Raw genomic sequence first — 25,111 nt, forward strand, 5'->3', positions numbered from 1 at the left:
ATGACGGCAGAGCTCCCTATGGTAACACTGAATGCCAGGAGACAATTGTGCAACAGTAGCATTCTACTTCTCTTATGCCATCTCTCCCCAAATAAATTTTTGAGCCAAGAGAGGAAAAATGTGAGAGAGGATTCATAAAACAAGGAATCCTACACCATGACAGTATATGGGGACAGAGAAAGAATCTCCTTAGGTAACATTTATGCAAATCCAGGTCTGCGGAGCAGTCAGTACATCAGTTGGGTCATAAGTCCCACTAGGAGCTAGTTTTTCAGAGACAAAGTGATTAGTAAGAAGAGAAAGAATTTGTGAATTGATTAGCAGTAAGGACACTAAAAACAAAGCAAATTAAACATGAATCAAGCCTTCCTTAGCGTTTGGCCATTTGGGAGAGAAAGAAAAAATTATAATCCTTCCTCGGTTCAGTGGCTAAATCCTCACCTTGCAAGCGCTGATATCCACTGGGGCGCCAGTTCATGTCCTGGCTGCTCCACTTTCTATCCAGCTCCCTGCTTGTACCTGGGATGGCAACAGAGAATGGCCCAAAGTCTTGGGACCCTGCACCTGCGTGGGAGACTTGAAGAGGCTCCCAGCTTCTGACTTTAAATTAGCTCCAGCCATTGAGGAGTGAATCAGTGGATGGAAGAGCTTTCTCTCTGTCCTTCTCTTTGTAAATTTCTTTTCAATAAAAATAAATAAGTATTTTTAAAAATGAATACAAGCCTTTGTTCCAGGCAATAAAAAGGTTGTGCATAAAGAAAAGTGAGCATAGGATGTTACACAGCTCATCTGTGATGTGAACTGTCATGTAAACAGTAAGTATTGGCCTAGCTAAGATTTCAATTTACCTATAGTGAGATTACGGGGGAAGTGGAAAAACATGAGAAGTAGGGAACACAGATGAAAGCAAAGACTTGCTTTTATGGTAGGAAGTCATCCTGACACTTGGAACAAATACATATAGCAGCAACACAGGCATTTTTGGTTCTAGGGTTGCAAATTGCAAATACTAAATTCTCAGCTATAGGGGTGAAAGTGGTTCCTCCGGGTAGTGTAGTGGAGAGAGATGAAGTCTGCTGTACATACAAGCCTTAAAAGCTATTTAACCTCACAAAACAACACACATTTGGCTTTCATGAAATCAACAGCATAAGCATGCTTCAGTTTTTAATGACTGCAATATGATGCGAAATAAGGCAACCACAGTTTCCAGATACAGGAGCCTGGTTTCCCCACTTGCTAATTAAATCAGTCCTCTCTGACTTTGATGTCTCCATCTGTAAAACTGGTTATTGTATAGACTGAAATACACTGTGGATACAAAACTGGAAATTACAACCACTGCTTAATAATAATTGTGCTCCTACTCCCAATTATTTGCAATCCAAAAGTTGCAACTCCCAGGTTAATTTAGTTGACCACTGCTTGTGCATAGCAGAAAGCAGGCTGCCCCTGGCGTAATGCCCCACGGAATAGTTCCCTTGGATTCACCTACCCAGAAACTTACCCGACCCTGACCGTATGTAATCCAAGCGGGGATCCACCTGCTTTAGAGCCAGTTTTGAGTTCACATTGCAGTTGTCCCGCTATTTCCTTAGCTTTTGCAGATCTACGTGTCCCTTCTGTGAAAACTGTAAGGGCTCTGACTTTAAGAGCTGGTGTGGTGAAGCACAGAAGCTACGGAAATGTCCTTTGTTTTGGTCACCAATTGCAACTCCTCAGTGCCTTCTCTGTAGGGCACCTAAGAGCGGCAGGGGCAAGGAGGTTCCAGGGTCACTATAGTAACCGGAGACGCCGCCTCTGGTTGCTGGCTGTAGGTGGCTGAGCCGAGGTTTTGCTGAGAAAGGTGTGTGGTGGTGAAGATCACCCACAGCTGCGTGAGGCGGAGGAGGCGGTGATGCTGGCCGCCACTGCGGCACCCGACGCGGAAGGCGACGCTGCACAGCCTTGGCAGCCTGCAGGGGTGAAGTGCGGAGCCTGTGAGGAGGCCAGCCGCGGCAGCCTCCATGAGCAAGGCAAACAATGTGAGTCCAGCTCAGGCTGCGGATAGTGTGGGGAGGATAGGCGGGGAGAACCAAGAGCTGGGCCGAGGGACACCAGGAGAGACAGAGTCTGGGGAGAGTGGTTGCTTTGGCCGAGCAGGGTTGAAAGCACCGCGGCCCCGGAAGCTATCAGCGCTTCTCCTGAGCCATGCTTCACAAAGGTTTTTGGCCCAGGACCTGGGCATCCCTTCCAACTTCCTGATGTTACTCTGCTGATGGAGCTGTCTCTTGATATCTTGATCCTCATTCACTATAAAGTGGCTAGAGTAGGATAGAACCTAGTAGAGTATGCAAGTTCGTGGAAATGGAATTAAAAGTTTAGTTTGCCAAGTGCTTGGGCCCTTGTCACCCACATGAGAGAACAGGATAAAGTTCCTGGTTCCTGGCTTCAGCCTGACTCAGCGCTGACCATCCGGGAAGTTAACCAGCAGATGGAAAACCTCTCGCTGTCTGCCCCATCCATCTCTGTTTCTCTCCCAGACTCCCCTGAAGCTCTGACTTTTAAACAATTTTTTAAAGTCTTCTTCGATACCCGCCCCCTCCCCAAATTCAAACTCCATGCATTCAGGAGATCTAACAAAACTACATGGAAACTTTGCATTATGAAAAATGGTACTCAGATTTCAGATTTTCTGACACCAAAATGAAGTTTTAATTCCATTTCTATGATTTTTTTTAGTAACTGTATGTACACGAGGGACATTTGTAGATGTATGTTTATAGTATGTATATGCATATACATATGGAAACATGCAAGTCATTTTGGTAATTCCTTTATTTTAAACATCAGGAGATTGAGGTCTAAATCAGAGGGAAGGAAATGGTTTACCAGAGCCAATCAGTGCTGAAAAAATAGTTAGGGCATTTCAACTCCCATCTCTTAGACTCTCAGTAAATTATTGCCTGATCTGTTCGTTCAGTCACACTGAACACACTGCGGCTTCTTCCCTGCCCTGCCAAACACACAAACAATATTTATGTAAGCACAGATGGTCAACGACCACAGTATAAGCACAGATGGTCAACGACCACAGTTACAACCCACTCAACAGCCACAGCTGATGGGGTGAGGACTTGAGTCCTAGCCAGCCTACACACTCACCCCGGTTGTTTCATGAACTTAACACATGTTTCACAGCCTCTTGTACCACAGGGGTTTCAGTAGGTGCTAATGAAAGGCGAGAGTACTGGGCCAAGGGCAATGCTGGCAGTTCCCAGCACTCATGCCACACTGGCCACATCTGCCTGATGGCCTCTGGAGAGTAAGTAGCCTGGGGTTCTTTGCAGCTCCTCTTGCCCTGCTGGGCCCCAGGAGAGAGGCTGGGCTGCAGTGGTTCAGTCCTTCTCCTCTAACTACCATACTCTCCTCCCCAGAGACCTCTTCAAAGAATCAGCTGCTGAGCCTCCCAGGGAAAGCAGCCTTTTCCCTCCCCAGCAACCCATGGCAACTGTGATGTTGAGAGCTTACTTAGTGCAGCAACTTTGTGTACATTTGCTCCTTCCTAAAGTTCTATCTGGAAACATTCCTGTTAATGACATTTGTATCTAAATGTTCTGTAGTCTTGTGGCTGTAGGAGTGAAAGGTGGAATTAATTGTTTACTCATCAGTTCAACATATATTGAGTCTTTATTGAATGTCATGTACCATGCAAGTTGCAGGGAGAGGAGGAACAAATTAACACAGGTGTCTAAATTTTTAAAAAATATGTTCTTATGTATTTAAAAGGGAGAGTTAAAGGGAGGGAAAGGTCAGACAGAGAGTCAGTCTTTTACCTGCTGATTCACTCCCTAAAAAGCCACAACATCCAGGCTGAAGCCAGCAGAGATCCAAACACCAGGGCCATCTTCCACCGCTTTCTCAGACTCCTTAGCCACAAGGTGGATTGAAGGTGGAGCAACCAGGACTCAAACTGGCACCCAGCTGGGATGCCAGCATCACGGGTGATGGCTTAATCTGCCATACTGCAATGCCAATCCCATGTCCAAACTTTCATGAGCTCAAAAAAAGTGGAGCTACACAAAAGAGTTTCTGACTCAGCCTTCCTGAGAATTTGCTGTTAGGGTTACAGTTCAAGTCAAGACAGGCAGTTCACGATGGAACAAAGAACCAATTCAGTTTCCAAATAGCTTGTAGTATTGGAAAGATCTTGAATCTTTCTATAGCTTCTATTCACTATTTACAGTTGTGTTTTCAAATATGCAGAGATGAAGTGTGGTTCCTATCCATATAAACATCCTTGAATTATATAAAGGTGGTTATTGGAGCACTCACCAGCTCTTCAGACTCACTTTTCAATGTCACGATTAAACTCATTTGTTATGCTCTTCCCTCTGCTGGATGACCTCTTTATGAGTCTCTAGTTAATTCATTCATCCAACCCAGAACTCCAAGTGGTATCAGGTTAGTAGAGTGTGATGAAACTAGAACCTCATTTAGCCAAACACTTTATTTCTATTAAATTGATCCATGATATATTTTTACAAATGCATTATATTAACATAACAAAGCTGTCTGTAACATCTTTAATTTCTTTCCCCCAATAGAAAGGCTTTATCCAGACCTTTTTAGACTATACTTACACATCTGATTTGTTTGTTCCTAAATAAGACATATGTATCTATATCAATGTGATCCTGTGGATTTCAACATGTCCTTCCAGGTATAATAGCAGTCTTTTGAGCCTTGATTATATCACTCTGCAAGTTAACCATTCACCCACGTTTATGCCATTCTCACATCTGGTGAGTTTGCTGGAAGTTCCTTGATCAAAATCAGCCAAGTAGATGGAGACAGGACCAAGTAAGGTCTCCAACAGCCGTTGATCCATTAATCAGCAACTTTAAGATGGGTATTCTATCTCCTACATATGCACTTTATCAAATGTCTTGTTAAAGTTTAGACACACTATGGCCTCCTTAATCTAGATTTAGTAATCTTGCAGGCTTGGAAATGTCAGAGAGGTGTGGCGTCCAGTTTTTATGGCTTTGGTTTTATGATGTTATGAAGAAGTTTTTTTAAGAAAAAAATTTTTTTTATTGCAGAGCCAGATTTACAGAGAGGAGATACAAAGAGAAAGGTCCTCTCTCTGCTGGTTCATTTCCCAAGTGGCCAGAATGGCTGAAGCTGAGCCAATTCAAAGCTAGAAACCAAGAGCCAGCAGCTTCCTATGGGTCTACCACGCAGGTGCAGGGTCGTACAGCTTTGAGCCATGCTCCACTGCTTTCTCAGGCCACATTCAGGGAGCTGGGAGGGAAGTGGAGCAGTCAGACATGACCAGCACCCATATGGAATCCTGGCACATGCAAAGTGAGGCTTTAGCCACCAGGTTATCATGCTGGGTCCAGAAGTTTCTTAAATAAAAACAGTAATAACTATATTTACCTATAAATAACTGTGAGAAAGACAAGTGATAATATGTGAGCTGTCTAGAGCATAATAGCATTTTAATAAATTGTAGTAATTGTTAGCTCTCATTAAAAGAATGTCTGAAACAGAATTGTCTTCAAAGAAAGATTGACTATCCTTTTTTTTTAAAGAAAAGATTTATTTACTTATTTAAAAGGCCGAGTTTATAGAGGGAGGGGGGAAGATAAACAGAGACAGAGAGAGCACATGTCCTAAAATGATTGCAACAGCTAAAGCTGGACTGCTCTGAAGCTGGGAGCCAAAAATTTCTTCTGAGTCTTCAATATGGGTAGCAGAAGCCCAGCCACTTGGTGGAATAGGGGCCCACGCATCCAGGGAGCTGAATCCGAAGTGGAGCAGCTGGGACTCAATCAGTACCCATAGGATGCCAGTCAACATTGAAGGTAAAGGCTTTACCCACTATGCCAGCTCCTGGAATAATATTCTTAGTGATTCTTCTAAACACTTATTTATCTTTGCTTATAACTATTTAACACATATATACACACCATGTGTTGATCAATTTTCTAAAAATTTTGGTGAAAAAATCAACATTGAGTTGCTACGTTAGAGTAAATTCTCTTCATCTCTCCAGAGAATTTCTGCCCACACTAGTTCATTTTACAACTCCTCAAAGCACTTTAATGGTATCCACTAAAATTTCTTAGCAGCATCCCTGAAATTTGTCAGGAGACCTAAACTTAAATCAGGTGAGCTCTTCCTGTCTGATATCCTCTGTCAGTTTTTGCTTCCCACCTAGCCAGGTTTGGAGACCTCCCATCTGCCTCAAAATCAGGCTTTAATGGGAAGGAATCAAACTAAAATTGGGCTTAATTAATGCTGACTGACCCTATTTCTCACTCATATGACTTCTTACTTCTTTTTTTATTATTATTACATTGCATTATGTGACACAGTTTTATAGGTACTGGGATTCCCCCCACCCCTTCCCAAACCCTCCCAAACTCCTTACTTCTAAATACGTGAATGGGACCCCAAGAACATTTAATCCCACCTTGCCTGTGTCTGAGGGTGTGGTTGGGGTCTTCATGGCCAGGAATAATTCAGGGCCCTGCCAGAAGCAGCTAGTCTCTTGTCTCAATCTGCATTTAAATCAATAAAACATTTGTTTGTATAGGTATCTCAAAGCTCCTCAAATAAAGCTTTTAGATTCCAAGCCTCAACCATTGGTTCCCTGACTGTCACAAGGGTGCATGGACAGATATGTACATAAAACAGGTTTCATTTAGATCTCTACTTCACAGTCATTTGTGAGCTATATATTGTTAGCCAAGCTCTGTTCTAGAATTCTGTTGAATCGCATTCCTACTCTATGGTGTCTATGGTTTGGTAGAAAGGACAGATAGCAAGCTAACAGCTACACAAATAATTGTATGGAAATGAGATGTAGCTCCAAGTAGAGACTGCAGCAAAGAGAGTGAAAGGAAAGAAAGGAGGGAACTATGAGAAAAAGTTATCTGTGGACTGTTGGATCAGGGAACATTTCCCCAAAGACCTGCTCTTTAAGTTGAGAACTAAATTTGAGCACAAATCATGCAGGGAATAATCTAGAAGGAAATTCAAGCAGAAAAAACAACATGCACAGAGGTGTGAGGGTTCAGAGTGGTGTGTGGCTGGAGCTCTATGTGCAAGAAAGGCCAACAGGAGAGAATGGAGAGATAGGTGGGGCCACATGAGCATAAGAATTGTAACTGAGGCTGGCATTATGGCTACTGCCTGTGGTGCCAGCATCCTATCTGAGTGCCACTTCAAGTTCTGGTTGATTCACATCCAATCCAGCTTCCTGCTCATGGCTTGAGAAGGCAGAGGAAGATGGTCCAAGTGCTCGGGCCCCTACCACTCGTGTAAGACATCCAGACGAAGCTCCTGGCTGCTGGCTTTATTCAGCCATGCCCAGTCCTGGTTATTGCAGCAATTTGGGAAGTGAATCAGTGGATAGAGGAGCTCTCTGTCTCTCCCTCTCTGTAACTCTGCCTTTCAAATAAACAAATAAATATTAGAGAGAGAGAGCGAGGGAGGGAGGGAGAGAGGGAGAGGGGGAGAGATAGAAAGAGAGAGAGAGAGAGAGAGAGAGAGAGAGAGAGAGAGAGATGTAGCTAAGATACTTAGAACTAACAATGGAATCATTAATAACTGTAGTAATGTCATATGGGCTAGATTTAGAAGACAGGAAAAAGTCATGTCTATACATGGTTCAATACCACAACTCAGGTTTAATCCTAAAGAAATTAGTAAAAATGCTGAGGTTGTTCTATGTTCTATACTGGGACTGTACGCTCCATGCATACCTTTATCTTTCCATTGCTCTGTTCTCTGTCCCTAATCAAATGCCTGGCAAAGAATTTATTGAATAAATGATGAATGTATTCTTGAAGGTAACGAAGAAAACCCTCCTATATTCTTCCTAATATCTAAAGGAGGTAACTGAAACTGACATGTTCAGAAGTTGAATGCAGATATGAAATCTCCAAAGGACCAAAAGTTACAATGCAAGATAAAGAATTTGCAGAGCAAACTATCTTGTTTTGTGTGGATGGTATACTTTTTAAACAAAAGCCGTTATTCATGTAGGTATAATGGATGAAAAGTGGGGCAGATTTTATGATAAATAACTGATTTCCTTAATGTCTTTGTAGGGAAGAAATTTTTATATTGTGAGCCACATAAGAGAATTAAGGAAGTACTGGAAGAAGAACTTTATATTAAGAGAGATGAATGCCACATTAAAAATTCACCTGCAGGTAATATACAAATGAAGTATATTTATGAAATGACCTATTGATGGTAAAGTGATTATTTTATTCATTACAAAACCATAACTATCAAAAGAGAAATGGATTCTTGGGAAATTTTTGAGTTAGTTTTTGCATATGTCTAAGTGAACCTTTATATTTAGGAAAAACTTAGCTAGATATACAAAATTACTTTGTTGTCCTACTTTTTTTGATGGTCATTTCTGTGTAATGACAAGTAAATTTTTTCCAGTGTCTTCAGTCTTTATCAATATAGGTATGATTGTAATAGTGGTACCCAGACTTCAGATTGCATCAGAATTACTTGGAAGCAGACTGCTAGGCTCCTAATTCTAGAATATCAAAGGGTATAGAATTGAGCCCAAGAATTTGCATTTCTACTGGGCTCCTAGGTAGTGGTGAGGCTGCTGTTCCATGGACCCCACCCGAAAGCACTGAGTCAAAATTTTTGTCACTTATCTTCAGTTTTTTAGGGGAGGAATATGTTTTTTTAAGTTTCATTTTTATTTTACTTGGAAGGTAAGGAGGGAGATAGTGCTCAGAGACAAAAGGGACAGAGAGAAGGAAACAGAGAGAGAGAGAAACTCTTCCATTTGCTAGTTTACTCTTCAAATGCCTTCCATTTCTGGGCCAGCCTGAAGCTAGGAATCTGAAACTCAGTCTAGGTATCCCATGTGGATGCCAGGGACCAAGTACTTGAGCCATCATCTGCTTCCTTCTAGAGTATACCTTAGCAGGAAGGTGAAATCGAAGCACAGGTGGAACTCACATGTAGGCACTCCAATATGGGATGCCAGCATCTTACCCACTGGGCTATATGCCTGTCATTCTTAGTCACTTACATAAGTCATATCATCTAGGGATTTTTCTCACAAACACAGTGTGAGTTCTCTTGTCTGGACTGGGCATTGATGGCTCTCACTGATGCTTCATGTGAGGAAAAAAAAAAAGGAGCTCCAGGAGTCTCAGAATAATTCACAGATGTCTTAAAACGGCTAGTGTCTCTCTTTTCTATAGATCATTCTTGATGGTAAGTGCACATTTCATTCTTTTCCAATCATTGGGTTTTTATTGCAATATTTTTGGGTACCAGCAGTTGCTAGCAGAAATAAAGGAATCATAAGAAAGGACTATTGTTCTCAGAGAACTTGACATTTTCGAAGAAGATTCTTGATCCATCTACAGTCGGGACCCAAATCCCCTCAGGATTCTAAGAACAGAGTAGGGTTCCTAGGAGTAGCTAGTCTGGATACAGATCATTGCAGATTCCCTGACCTCCATGCTCATTTTGCATTCCTGAACCAGCCATAGAAATGCCCTCTGGATCATGCTGTATAAGCCATTCTTACAAAACGAGGGACCAATAGAATGACCAGTTCTGCTCATATGCTATCTTCAAGGAAAGCTTTAAAATCTACTTTAAATTCCATGAATGGATGCAAATGACTTACTGTTTCTGCTGTGAAATTCAGTCTACCTGTTGTTAGAAAATATTTTCCCAGTTGTTAGAAAAAAACTTACTAGAGTTTGTTACAGATTAGATATAATGTTGTTCGATTGTTTTTAATGTTACACAAAATGGTTTTCAAAGACTGTGTAAAGGCAAATTTGTAGTCTTATTGTATGTTTTATTTATTCTCATTGGATACATTTGAATATAAGGTAGTCTAAATGACTAAGATATTTGGTTTGTAATAATTCATTCTACACAATCTTTTCAGATATGCATCACACAAAATGGAGACCATCTGAGTTGTATTTTAGTAACATTTACTAGAAGTTGTACAAAGATATTATTTTAACCTAGAAAATCTTTCAAAGCTGTAAGTTTCTGTAGGTTAGCTGTTTAAGGGGTCTACTTGTGGAAAAGCCACTGGATTTTTCTTTTTTTTTTTTTTTTAGTGACTAGAAGCCCCATTTAGCCAAAACAGGGGGTTAGCAGCCAGAGTATTGGCAATTGTAGGTCAACTGTGATCTTCTAATTCCCAGTTTACAGTTGACATGCCCCTTTCAATAGCTGATGTGAGCAGTGGCTTCCCTTCCTGGCTGACAAACTGTCGCATAGAACCAGAATCCCACATGAAACACTTAGGGACTTGTGCGGTTCCTACAGCACATAATCCAAAACGTCCAGAGGATGTGCACGCTGATTTGTTTTCCTCTCGTTACTGGTCCGTTGCTCCGGTGCTTGTTCTGTCCACAAGTCCGAGATAAACTGTTTCTTTTCAGGTCTTGGAAAAGCCCTTCCTCAAAGGTCAGACCCAATGGTCACTCATTTGTATGCAGTGTCTATGCAGCACTGACAGGAGCTCTTTTTTCTTCCCGATGGAAACAGTCAACCTGGCCTGTGGGTCACCATCTTTTGTCTCCTGGTTTTATTCTAGTCCACTCCTTCCTCCTGCCTCTAGAGTTTGCAGAACTTGGCTACAGGTCCTTGGGTGGACACTTCTAGCCCTATTGTAGCAATGAAGCCAAAATGTGTCCATTTCCCCCTCAAATCTGAAATGTCTACTTGACTCTTGGATATCCTGATTAGAACAGAACTCTCTCTCCATACAGCAGACATAAAAATCCACTGTTTAGTAGGTCTTCCTCACATGAAGAAACAGTTCTACCATTCACTCACTAGATTGGGCTAAGCCCCTGGAAGTCAAATCTTTAAACTCTTTATCAAGGCTATCAGCGAATCCCGTTGAGTTTACCTCCAAAGCACGTCTGTAATATTACCAAACATACCTTCCATCCAAAGTCCCTACTATCTCTTGCAGTAATAACCTCTTAGAATGACTTTTACTATTATCCCAACAGTCTATGTTTTACACAGAAACCCTTAAACCATTTCCATGCTGTAAACCCTCCAAGCCTTCTTATACTAAATTTTTTTCTCCTAAAGCAGCATTGGGCATCATGTTTTAACCACTGCTTGGGACACCTGCATCCCATATCAAAGTGTTTGCTTGGAGTCCAAGTTCCTACACTGCTAATTCAGCTTTCCACTGATGTGGACCTGAAGAGGTAGCAGGTGATGCAATAACAACTTGAGTTTCTGCCACTCATGTGTGAGACCTGGATTTCATTTTGAGTTCCATCTTGACCTAGTCCTGGCTGTTGCAGACATCTGGGGAGTAAATTAACAGAATTATTTCATTCCTTATGTCTGCCTGTCTTGCAAGTAAAAATGAAAATAAGTAAATGAAAACTCTTTTAAAAGACAATTTTATTTTTTCTTACCAGGCCTTTTCACTTTCTGAATTTATTTCCTATACTTTTTCAGTTCATGTTGGCCACACAGACTCCCTGGATGTTCTAGAATATGTCAAATCCATGTCCACTTCAGACCATTGCAATGTGTTCTTTTATCTTCATTCAGGTTAGAACTCAAAGGCCACCTTTTCAAAGAGGCCCTTACTTTCCATCAGGCTAGAACAGAAACTGTTTCACCCCCACCTCTACCAGTCATTCTCTCTTCTACTATTTGTGAAAGAAATTATTTCCATTGTATATGAACCTCAAAAGCATACCATACACAGAGAGAGAGAGAGAGAGAGAGAGAAAGAGAGAGAAAGAGAGAGAGAGAGAGAGAGAGAGAGAGAGAGAGAGAGAGAGAGAGAGAGAGAGAGACTGACTATTTCCCATTTACTGGGTCGCTCTCCAGATGCTCACATCCCAGGCAGGGTCAGGCTGATGTCAGGAGCTGCTAGCTCAATCCAGGTCTCCCACATAGGTGGCAGGGACCCAAATACTTTAATTATCCCCTGCTGCCTCTGAGGGTATAGACTAACAGGAAGCAAGACTTGGAAATAGATTCAGACTTTGAACCTAGGCATTCCTATATGGGATGTGGCCATCTTAATTAAGCACCAAGGACTTGCCTCTCATTTAAAAAAAAATCACTACCTGAAAATTTATATACATATATATGTGTGTGTGTGCATTTATATAAAAATAAAATTATATATAAATTTGTGTATAATGTATATGCATTAAATATAAATATATAATGTACACACATATATATACACATATACACATACATATTTATATACTTTCTTGTTAGCTATCTCTCCCACTGAACATATACTACCTGAGAACATTGATTTTACTTGCTTAGCCACAAATCCTTATCGAAACTATGTAATGCGGGTGTTATGATGAATGCCATTTTAGGATGAGTAAGCTGAGATTTGGAGAAGTCTTTAACTTGTTCAGGTTTTGCCTTAAATGGTAGAACCAGATTTGAAATTCAGGTCTGACTGGATATCTCATCGACTTTCTACTTACAGTGGTGTCTCTGGTGATAGCTTATGGTTAAAACCATGCCTTTAAATGGCTTGTGATTTCTAAGACCTTTGACATAATTGATGGTTCAGTTGTTGTAACATGTTCTTTCCTGAAATTTCTTGGAATGTCAAACTGTCCTGATTCTCCCCTTACCTCCTCGCACAGTCCTTCTCATCCGCTTTAAGGAACTCTGTTTACTTAGCCCTCACTCTAAACACTGAGCCTTATCAAGGTGTCATCTACCCTTCTAATATTGTTCCATTAGCTCTCCCTGGATTGTCTCAGCTATTCCCTAATTTTCACTATGATCCCTTGGGATGACTTTGAAATCTGTGTTCTCAGGCCAGGCTTTCTTTCCGGACATCAGATAAATTCTCAGGATCATTATGTCCAAACTGAAGCTCTTAGCTGTCCTTTGCTTGTTCCTTCCTTATTTCATCCGTCCAAATGAAAGACATGGCCAAGGTCCAAGTCCAAGATCAGAGAGCTCTCGTTATTCCCACTCTAGGCCACTGTGTCCCACTCTTAATCAGGCTTGGCTTGGCCCAACATCCCAAATTGTTGACCCATCTGTAGTGATTTCCTTTGCCATTTATTATTTAAATATCTGAATCAGTTGTGAACATTTTTATTTTAAAAAAAAAAGCAGAAACTTTTATATATAAAAATGAGGTTTCTAAATGATCTTGGATGTGGAGAGAAGGAGGAGCATAAAAGAAGATGTGACAACATTGAGTTGACATTCCACCCAGCAGGCAGTAGTGGCTGGTCATGGGTTAGGAGCTTGTTAATCCTCCCATATCACTCTTCAAAATTACACACCAAGCCCCCTAGTCAAATGGGAGGTATCACAGGTTATTTATGTTCACACATGCACTGCAGGTTTTCTCCTATTATTTAGAAATAGAAAAAAGATATTTCTCTGTTACCCACACTCCTATCACAAGTAGGGGAAAGGGAGTGATAATTATTTAGCTTAGAGGTTAAGCTGCTGGGTATGCCTGCATACCACTGTGGAGTACCTGCTTGCAAGTCCTGACTGCACTTCCAATCCTAGGTTTCTGCTAATGTGTACTCTGGGAGGCAGCATTTGTGTTGCTGCCACCAGGCAGGCCCACCCTGAGTTACCAGCCTCTGTGTCTGGGCTGGCCCAGAGCCAGCTGTTAAGTGCACTTGAGTAGTGAATTGGTGGGTGAGAAAGTGCTCCCTATTTCACTGAATTCTATTGCCCCTCAAATAAGTAAAAATATTTTGTTAAAGTGGGAAAATAAAGAAATCTGCTGGGAGAGTTGATTGTTTCTAACCTCTGGCCTACTTTAGTTATTTATCTTATTTGTTTTCTCTCTACATATATTTGAATTCATGACTTTAGATAAACCCCATATCACATTTCACTGATATGCCCAAGTCTATGTAAATTCTAGGGATCTCAAAGACCATGCACAACTATATATGCAGTGGTTGAGTTAGTTTGAATTTTTAACTACTTTTGTGTATTTGAAAGGCATAATGAGAAAAAAAAACAGATTGTTTGATCTTCCATATGCTGGCGTATTCCTCAAATGCATGCAAGAACTGCGATGTGGGGATATCGAGTGGTGGTTTAAGCCACTGTGCCACAGTGATGGTCTCTGTCTGAGATTTTAAACAATCAACTGTCCATACTCCTGCAACCATCCAGTGAGTTCACTGGTGAAGATGAGAGTTCAGACTGATTTCCCCACCACCAGAGATAAGCACTGTAACGCTGGGCCAGAATAACATGTCATCGGAGAACCTACCCAGCCGCTCATACTTTCCATTATTGGGGCATTTGTCCTGAAGTTAAGCAACTTGAATTATACCATGTTTTACTAGTGACTTAGCTAATATGACACTTTGGAAGCTATCAAGTTATTTCTGTAATTTTGTTTTTCTTCTCCTTTGGTTGAACCAGACTGGTGAAAGATTTCACTTCTTTCGGGATGCTGTCATATGCTATAGCCACAGGGAACTTAGGATAATCAGCTGTTGGGCCTGGGACTCTGCTGAATGAGCTGCTCCATGTTCCTGTGTGCACATTATACAGCAGCCTCTAAGGGCTGCCCAGTGGCCAAGGTTTCTCAGGTGGTTGCTATATACTCAGGTGGTTGCTATATACTCGGGTCTAGGGAATGGCATCAGTGGCAATAGTAGGCTGCCCACCCTCTAAGTCCTCCCTTCTCCAAGCTTTCTATTCCTTTCTGTTGCAGAGATATGTGGCTCAATGAGAAGCACTGGATGCTATTGTGAAAGGGAGGCGCGTTGCTCTATACAATTATGTTGATGATAGTGATGGTTGTGGTGATAGTGGGAATGATAATAAACAGCTACCATTTACAGACTTTCTCCAGCATATAACAGGTGTTCTTTTAGCATGACCTTTTGATTACTGCACTAGTCCTATGGGATACATGTTCTTTTTGCTTACATTTTCTCAGTGTAGAAATTGAGGCTTAGGAAGTACAATGGCTTGTCCAAGTGGCATGCAACCAGCAAGTGGACAGCTGATACATGAACACAGGTTTGGCAGAAGGTAATAACCTTGGCCATTAGATTATTCAAATAAAGATTTATTTATTTATTTATTTATTTAGAAAGTCAGATATACAAAAGAAGGAGAGATAGAGAGAAAGATCTTCCATCCACTGGTTCACTCCCCAAGTGGCCACAACGGCCAGAGCTGAGCCAATCTGAAGCCAGGAATCTGGAGCCTCTTCTGGGTCCCAAGGCTATGGGCTATCCTCGACTGCTTTCCAGGCCACAAACAGGGAGCTGGAAGGAAAGTGGAATAGCTGGGACGATCCTGGTACACACAAGACGGGGACTTTAGCCACTAGGCTATGGCACTGGGCCCAATTCTGTCTCCTTTTATAACATAATCATATGAGAACATTTGGAATAGATTTAGCAGCAAGTAATGTAATATTTTTTAATGATAAAAGTAACATTTGTTTATTGCTTTCATGCTTTGTGTTTTTCTGGCTTAAATCTGCAGAGGTCAAAGTAGTTGTGAAAATTTAGTTAATGAAGTTCACTAGTTTCTCCCATTCTCAACATTTTCTTTTCCAATGAACTGAAAGTCTCTTGCCAAATTCATTCATCTGTTTCTGTATACACCTGACTAGCTGAATTTAATTCAGAGTCTGCTATCTTGGTTATGTTTAGTGCGATTTTAGAAAATATAAAATATTGTGAAGGAAGTATGAACATGTTGGTCATTTACCAAAAAATGTTTTTGCCTATTCACAATGCATGGGAATTTACTGGGCACCACAGGCAAGCCAAGATAGTCACAGTAGCTAGAAGTCACCAGATAGTCATTAAAGTTAGTGAACTTTTTCTCTAGTTACGTCCTTAGCCATGTTTACACAGAAAGATATTTGATAATGTGGCTCTAAACTGGCTCTTCAAGCTTTAAGACCAGAGACAGCAGAAAGAAACAAGAGTGTTTTAAAAGGGTGAGGTCATGCTCCCTGTGCAATGAGGTCAGCTGTGAATTCTGGTTACAGTGTTTGGTGTCAAGGCATGAAATAGTGACTTTAAAATTCAGGATAAAATGTACCTAAAAAAAAAGTCTCAGGGGCTTAAGAAGGGAAGAGAGAAGATGAAACTGAGAAAAGATCTGATTCCTTTCTCATTGCTTGTCTGCTGCACCTGCTGCCCTTTTCCTTGCTGGTCTAGCCTGCCACCAAACAGGTCATTGTGGCTCCACTTCCTCCCGGAACATTCACGCACAGAGTGCTTCTAAGGACTTTGCTCTTTTTCGAGACCTCTTTTTCTCCAGTTGACTATTTCACCTCCACAACGTCTTTACTGAAGCATTACATCAAATGGAAGCTTTTTCTCCCCAGAAACCTCTATTTCTGCTTCCCACCCCCCAAGCAACCTCTACGTCTGAATACACTAAACAAGTACATATGTTCTATTTTGCATTGACTTTTCTAAAAAACCTTTCTGATCATCTGTATTTATATTTCAGGTAATTTCCCTATTAAGCTGTAAACTTCTCAATTCAGGTAGTACAACGTTGGTTTTTTCTTCATTTTTAGTTTTTTTGAGAGGAGGTGGAGATGGGGGAAAGAAAGCCCCCATTCCCATCCACTTGTTAACTCCGCAAGTGTCATTCATGGCCTAGGGCTTTGGAAGCGTATCCAAGTCTTCCACATAGGCGGCAGGACCTAATTCCTTGATCTACACAGCTGCCTGCTGCGCTGTGCACCAGCAGAAGGCTGGAGTTTGGAGGCTGGTATCAACCCCAGGCCCTCTGACACCAGCTACCTTAACTTCCAAGCCATACACCTATTCTCACAGTTCCTCATTTCAAAGTGCTTTATATTTGCCAGCTTGTCCCTGTATGTGACACAAAGCTGAATCTATTTCTTTGTCTCTTATAAGGTGTGGCACACAGGAGGTGTTTCCCAAGTGTTTATGAGCTCTCCTGAATTTGAGTCTACGATTCAGGAGTTGGAGAAAAGTACTTTATCTTTAGATAGGGTAGAAGAGGAAATCACTAGAATAGCAGATGCAGGTTTAGGTTAAATAGAAGGAATAGCTTCAACTCTGTAAGTTTCTTGACAGGGGGATTCTGGAGTCTTCCTTGAAGTTCTCTGAGGAAGGAAGAAATCTTGACAGATAGTTTCAGTTACTCTGCTCGTGAGCAGAAAGGGCGAGGTGAGCACTGGCATTCAGCTTGGTGAGTCAGAGCATGACTGTACCTCTAGAAATGGAATCAGAACCTTTGCTTGGACAGCAAAGTCGTTGTTGCTGTGAAAATAGCAGCAAGCACCTCATATGCACTTCATAATAAATCCTATCATAATCTGCAAAATAAATGTTAGATAACAAGATAACAGATATACATGGTTAAACAAGTTATCCAGAGACATACAACTCCTAGGTGGGGGAAGTAAGACTGGAATCCAGCTTTCCTCTGAACCATAAAACTATGCCCCCTTTCCTTGCTTTGTATGATGCCCCTATGGGGGCCAGGGAACAAATGTCAGTGATATCAATGAGTAGTCTTGGATGTAGGGAGAATACTAACCATTAAATTTGCTATCTCAAAAACGAGAAAAATAACTTACAGAAACTAGCCTAATTTCACCACCTAACTTAAGTAGGGGTATGATCTTCTGCACAGTAGGTGCTCATCAAAGGTTTATTGACCAACTCACAGTACCCAAACAAATGGTGTTCAGATATGGAGGATAGTCCAATGCAAATCATGAAGGAACTCTATTAAATGGTTTCAGGTCTGAAGACCTATACTTTCCCATATACCCATATGCAGACATCACTTTCCAAATATTTTGCTATGGTGTTTTAATGTAGGATCCAGCAGGTGTTGTGTTGCAAGGAGAGATTAAACATTAGTGTATGAGCTTTAGAAGATTCTTAGATACCTACTCTGAGTTGTGTTTTTTTTCCCCCCTGGATTTATTTCTACAAACTACATGAGTTAAATAAGAATCAGATAAGGTTAACTGAAGAAGTTTTAAAATCATTTATTTTGAATCCTTCTGTGCTTTGTAAGTATGTTCCTACACTGGCTTCTCATCTAATTGTTTAAGTTAAATTGGCAAAGAGGTTTAACTTCATAGGAAGTGATTGGTGAATGAAATGGAATAAAAGCTTCAATGAATGATAAAGACCTAGGATGATTGGGTCAATTAAGCCCAATAAACTTCCACTCACACCATGAAACAGATAAGTACAAAATAGATACATTAAAAACACATCTCACCAACAAGGATCAGCAGAAACATATCACATGGATTTTAATTTTTTTTTAGTTTCATTTCTTCAAAACTCTTTCTCACTAAATTCTTCAATGACTCATAGATCATACAGCAGCATCATTTTCGTCAAGAAGGTTCTTGATTTTCTTTTTAATTCTTTCAGCAACACATTAGTCATTTGGTGGCATGTTATTTCACTTCATGGCACTGTAATTTTCCTTTTTTCTTTCTGTTGCTGATTTTGTTTTGTGGCTTTTCATTTAAGGGGATGTATAGTAACTGTATAATGACCATCATAGCTAGTAGCATGGTTTTTTAACTTCATGGCATTGTAAATTTCTATTTTTCTTCCTGTTGTTGATTTTGTATTGTGGCTTTTCATTTAAGGGGATGTATAGTAACAGTGTAATGAAGATCATCATATCCACATATGGGGATACAATGCAGTATGCATCTCTACTTCCAGACCAAAGATGCACTCCCAACGAAACTGTTTATTATATCTTAACAATAGAATGCTGGACTCTCTGCCATTGTCCATGCCCACAATGATGGACATATGACTGTTTACGAAGAACTATACTACAGTAATGATATAGGGGAACTCAGTGAGGGAGAAGGGATTGGGGAGGGGATAAGGGAAATCCCAGGGCCTATGAAACCGTATCATGAAATGATAATAATAATAAAAATAAGTAAAATTTAAAAAACGCATTTTACTAAGAATATTTCTTGATCATACTCTTTCTTTTGAAAACATTGACAGCGGCTCTGGAGAGGATTTGGAGCATTCAAAGGAATCTCCCCATGGGAGGCACGAAGCCAGGACTGCCCAGCAGGAACAATTCACTGCCACAGACCAAGTACTATTCCAGGCATGGAGGGCTGAGAAGTAAGCTGGCCATACTGCCCACTCCCACCAGAGCCCGCCAGGGTACTTGCACAGTGGTACATGCATCGTTATACCATCCAACCTTCCTCTAGCTTGTTTCCCTCCCGTTACTTTGATTTTAGCCTTATTACATCATTTTGGAACCAGTCACAGCTCAATAATCAACTGACTGCATAGCCCCAAGCTGCACTCTCAATTTTTTCCTCTTGACTTTATCCATGTAGGATGTACCAGCACATTGTCAGTGCCTAGGGGCAGGAATCTATGTTCGCTTCTGTGTAACTGTTTCCCAGTGAAAAATGAGGAAAGTGAGGAGATGAAAGAATTGAGAAAGGAAAAAGCAATTCTGGTGTTTGGCTCCTTTTTAAGAGGCCATTAAGATGGGCACCGTGTCTGCTCCTCAGCAGATGTCAACTTGAGAACTTTTTTTTTTAAAAAGATTTATTTATTTCACTACAAAGTCAGATATACAGAGAGGAGGAGAGACAGAGAGGAAGATCCTCTGTCCGATGATTCACTCCCCAAGTGACCGCAACGGCCTGTGCTGTGCTGATCCAAACCCAGGAACCAGGAACCTCCTCTGGGTCTCCCACACGGGTGCAGGGTCCCAAAGCCTTGGGCCATCCTCGACTGCTTTCCCAGGCCACAAGCAGGGAGCTGGATGGGAAGTGGAGCTGCTGGGATTAGAACCAGTGCCAGGTGAGGACTTTAGCCACTAGGTCACGGCACCAGGCCCCAGCTTGAGAACTTCTTCACTGCCACAGCCAGTGCTTGCCAGGAACATGACACCAGTGTGTGTGCAAAGCCAGAAGTTTCCACATGGAAACAGCCTTCACATAATCTAGGGATATGCAAGTTGGGGGCACATTACTGAAAGCCATTTGCAACTGGGGATGGGCTGAGCTGAAAGGGAGTAGATAAAAGCCAAGCTTGGTATTTTATTTTTAAAAAGATTTATGTATTTATTTTAGAAATGCAAATATACATACAGAGAGAAGGAGAGACAAAAATTTTTTGTCCTTGATTCACTCCCCAAGTGGCTGCAACAGTTAGAGCCAAGTTGATCTGAAGCCAGGAGCTTATCCCATGTCTCCTACATGGGCTCAGGGTTCCAAGGCTTTGGGCCACACTCAGCTGCTTTCCCAGGCCACAAGCAGAGAGCTGGATGGAAAATGGAGCCACCAGGATTAGGCTATTGCGCTGGGCCCAAGCTTGGGTACTTCAAACCGATAGATAGATAGATAGATAGATAGATAGATAGATAGATAGATAGATAGATAGAGCGAGCAAATATAAATACAACATATATATATCAAATGCTATATAGTAGCGCTTATTCAAAGCTTTTTAAATGTTTAGTAATACAAGAGATCTTCAAAAATGTTTGTGGAAAATTCCACATTATGAAAAAACTATGCTTTGGAGAATTTTTTGCACCAAAATAAACTCATATTAACTTACTGTAACATGTCTTAGGAAGATCTAGTTTGAAACACTATGAAGGGTAAGACACCAGTTTGAAAAGTCAAAACAGTGCTGTAAGCAAGGGCATTTGCTGAACACAGTGAGATTAAAGAAGACATCACAAAGGAGAAGGACCCTAGGCTAGAGATGTAGCCCCTCGGGGATGCATTCAGGTGGAGGAAATACAGCCATGAAAAGAAACTGATACCCAAAACAAAAACAAGAACTGTATTCTAAAAGAGATTCATGTAGGAAACAGGAACCTTTATGGAAACCTAGATTTAATTATAAAGTAGTAGTAGCCATCATCAATCGAGTGCCAGGTCTGGCATTAAGTATCTCATGTAGTCATGTAACTCACATGACCATAAGGAATAAGGATTTTAATTGCCATGTTACAGGTTAAAAAAAAAAGGCATAGAGACATGACATTACTTGAAATCCCATGTTGAGGAAATAATGAAGCCAGAATGGCTAACTTGTGTTCATTAGGCTTCTAAGCTTATATCTAGGAATTATTATGGATCATCATGGCAGAGAATGTAACTTCTGGGCAACAAGGACACAGCTACTGCAGGGTGTGGCTAAAGGCCAGGACTATGGGACCACAAGGTTAGGAATGTAGGAGGCTCCTACACTCATACTTCACAAAGTTATCCGTGTCCTGGAGTATTAGCTGACTCAACCCAAAACTGGGCCACTTGCCTATTTGGGATTGTTTACCTCAAATTTCCACTCAGCTTCTTAGATCTCATTTAGCATGGATCAATCTATCATTTCAAGAAAACTCAAAAAGCAATGTATGTTAAAGACAAATGGTTTTCTAAATGAAAATCACCAAGACTGATTGAAGGAAAAGGTTTGCTGGAAGTCATCCAAGACCAATAAATCGCCCATCACTCGGAGACTTGATAAAAAATGTGTTTTACTTTTGTCCATAATTATATATCTTTCATCTATACTGATTAGAACAGACTTGTTCATGGCTCCTCGTTGTGATTTACACACACTGCCTTTGTAGCTTCCCCTCACCCTCTGTTCTCAACCCAGGCCCAACCAAGTGCTATCTTTGTTTCATCTCTGTTGGTTACAGTTGCATTTTTGCCAGCTGCTATGAACTTTGCCAACTCCTATACCACCTCAACTAGTCCATGCATAGGGATGATGAGAAAGAATTAGTATTTCACGTTGTCATTGAAAAATGAAAGTGCTAGACACAGAACAAAATCTATAAACATTTTTGAAATTTGGCAATAGTGATGCACTCACTGTCCAAAGCTCCTTGGAGGCAGAAGCCACATCTGTTTCACTCACCACTGTGTGTCTGGCACTTAGCATGGTGATAAGTGTTCAATTGCTATCTGTCACGAAAATAATCAGTGAAAAAATGAACCAGAGAGGATATATTGATTTCCTATTTTATGTTCAGAATCTTCTTCCTTCCTTCTAACACTATATAATGGGGTTTCCAAAAGTTCATGGAAAGTGTATATTGCAGGAAAGTTATTCATGGATTTAATTTTTTCTAACAGAAAAAAAAATTATCCTTTAATTCCACTCTGTCACAAACTTTTGGAACTACCCTCAGGCATTCCCTCACCCCAGACAAAAGTGTATGGTTTTTCTTAATCGAGAGTGTGAGGCTAAACAGAACATGGATAACACAGGGAAACACAAAGGAAACGGTTGTGTACCGGAGTAGATCATGAAAAGTTGTATATGTTCTATACACAAGTTGAAGCTACAACTTTCTTCTTTCTTTCTTCCTATTTTTTTAAACTTTTGTTTTCAAAGAGAAGTTTTCTGTGGGTTACAATATTTCCAGGAAATTATCCAATAAAATGTTTTAGACAATTTAAACTTGTTTTTTAAAAAAAGATTTACTTATTTATTTGTTTCATAATTGGAAAGTCAGATTTACAGAGAGAAGGAGAGACAGAAAGATCTTCCATTCACTGGTTCACTCCTCAGTTGGCCGCAACAGCCGGAGCTGAGTCCAGGCTTCTGCACCAGGAGCCTCTTCCAGGTTTCCATGCGGGTGCAGGGTCCCAAGGCTCTGGGCTATCCTCAACTGCCTTCATAGGCCATACACAGGGAGCTGAAAGGGAAGTGGAGCAGCCAGGATACGAACTGGTGCTCATATGGGATCCCGGAGCATGCAAGGTGAGGACTTCAGCTACCAGGCTACAGCACCAGGCCCAATTCAGTCAAACTTCATAGCTATCTTTTTTCCTGTTCCCTTGTGGTTTTATTCCTTGCTCATGAGCAACATGACCATGGTAGTGGTATCTCTGCATATCATTTGGAGTTTCAATGTAGAGCTATGATTTTCAAAACTATATTTCATTTAGACAAGATGCTGCATCTGTTTTCACCATACTAACAAGGTTTATTCCTTTACGCTCACATGTCTGTCCTATGCTTTACAAAGCCCCACTGCTACTCCACTCTTAAACAGTTCCAGCCCAGTGCTGAGCTTCCATGTCATTCCAAATGACATAAGTATCTTGTTAAAATTCAGATTCTGATACCATAGGGCTAGAGTCTGAGACTCCACACAACTAACCAGCTCCCAGGTAATGCTGATGCCAGTTTTCTGGAAACCATGCCTAGAGTAGGGAGTACCTAAGACAGAGCTGGGGTTTTTCCAGTTAATGGGATCAAATGGGACTGGCTTTTACATTTTGATCTTCCAAATGAAGTGTTGTTGGGAACACAAAGTCCAATGTAGTGGAAAACAGAGTTGGGATTAGAGATCATCTCCCCAAAGCAGAACTCTCACTTATCTGTTTACATTTGGTTTTCACTCTAGGATAAGATGAATACAATTTTCCATTGAGATGGAACCTTTTTCTCCTGATGTCTGAAGAACAAAGTGGAAACCCAAACTGGATTCACAACTTAAAATGTACAAAATTGTATATTCATGTGTAATTCCTATTGTTGGTATGAACACCTATCTCAAAGTAAGCAGCTGAAAATAAGAAAGGAAAGTAGTATACACACTTTGGATTGTCATAATTGGAATATGTTTGGTTTCTAATTCAGCTTCTGTTAAATATATATGATGAAACAAAGGCATGTTCATTGATTCTCTAAGATAAACATTAAAATCATAACCTTTCATTTGCTATAACATATTCATCAATTAAAAAGGTAAGTGAGTTCAGGGATAGATAATAGTTAGCAAGTGAAAAACAGATGAAAAGTGTGACTCAGAGACAACCATTTCTTTTTTTTTTTTCCAGTGTGCAATGGGACTTTCTTTTTTAAAGATTTATTTTTATTGGAAAGACAGATTTACAGAGAAAAACCGAAACAGAGAGGAAGATCTTCATGTTACTGGTTCATTCCCCAAATGGTCACAAGGCGAAGCTGAGTCAGTACAAAGCCAGGAGCCAGAAACCCTCTTCCAGGTCTCCCAAGTAAGGCTTTCGGCTCCATTGCTTTCCCAGGCCACAAGCAGAGAGCTGGATAGGAAGCAGAGCAGCTCCGACACAAGTTGGCACTCATTTGGGATTTCAGCATTTGCAAGTGGAGGATTAGCCAATTAAGCCATTGTGCCAGTCACGCAAAGTAAAATTTGTTAAAGATATTAAAGATGCAAAACTTCTGCTATAGCAGCAGTGGGACTTGCAAGAGAAAGCTTGCAACAATCATTTTTATGCTGGTTTTGGTAGAGCCATCAATTCTCTAGAATTTGTTTACTAAATAACAGGCAGGAAATTTAGGGAGATATCTAAAAGAAAAAGTACTTTAATAATATTGCTTAATTTAAAAGAATAGAGGTTAGGCTGGGGGCGTGCAAAAGGGAGCTTCCACCTGCTCAGCGGCAGTTTCATGTGGTGGGAGGGAACACAGCATAGCTTCCTGACCCAGGAATTTCACACTAGCAACTGCTTAAAAGTGGCTGGTGCCATCGTGGGTTGGGTTGGACGCATGACCAAGAGCTTCCACCCCACCAGCTGCACGTAGTTTCAGAAATTCATCCCACCAGCTGCTTAAATGCAGTTGGCACCATCTTGGGGTCAGACTGTGCAGGGCCCCAGGGGCACCGCCCAAAACCCTCTGGTAAGAAGCTCTGGGGACTTTGGGGCGTGGCTAAGGGGCCCTTATTGTTGGCACAGGTGGGGGTGTGCAGGAACCTCAGAGTTCATACCCAGGTGATGAATGACTTCTGAGGGACTTCCATGGACATTGCCACTGTTCTAGCAGATAAGCAAGGGTGCTGAGACTGAGTTCTTTGGAGTGGGAAACAGGAGGACCTTTAAGGGTCAGACTAAAGTACCAGTTCACCTAGGAGGCCTGAGCTGGAGCACTTAACATAGACCATTACCAAATACCAGTCACAAACACACACTGAGGCTGGGATGGGGGCCCTCCTGGTAGGGCTGAATCAAGGTGCCCACCAGTGAGTCAGAACAGGAATGGGTAATGTGTAGCTGGGCCATGACACTTAACAGCATGTGAGCGAATCAGGACCAGAGGCAGAA

The 25,111-nt window shown here is 41.1% G+C and overlaps 2 protein-coding genes across 2 annotated transcripts in view; one reads left to right on the forward strand and one right to left on the reverse strand.

Moving 5' to 3' along the window:
* Positions 1–23,672, forward strand: C4H11orf97 (chromosome 4 C11orf97 homolog). Its single transcript, XM_012926937.3, has 5 exons — positions 1–21; positions 1,874–2,024; positions 8,106–8,210; positions 19,029–19,154; positions 23,431–23,672. Exons 1-5 carry the CDS (start codon positions 1–3, stop codon positions 23,433–23,435), a joined length of 408 nt encoding a protein of 135 aa, XP_012782391.2. The 3' UTR covers positions 23,436–23,672.
* Positions 1–25,111, reverse strand: part of MRE11 (MRE11 homolog, double strand break repair nuclease) — a 115,330-nt gene that overhangs the window by 80,894 nt on the left and 9,325 nt on the right. The window lies entirely within an intron of this gene.

Source organism: Ochotona princeps, chromosome 4, assembly GCF_030435755.1.
Source record: "Ochotona princeps isolate mOchPri1 chromosome 4, mOchPri1.hap1, whole genome shotgun sequence".
NCBI lineage: Eukaryota > Metazoa > Chordata > Mammalia > Lagomorpha > Ochotonidae > Ochotona > Ochotona princeps.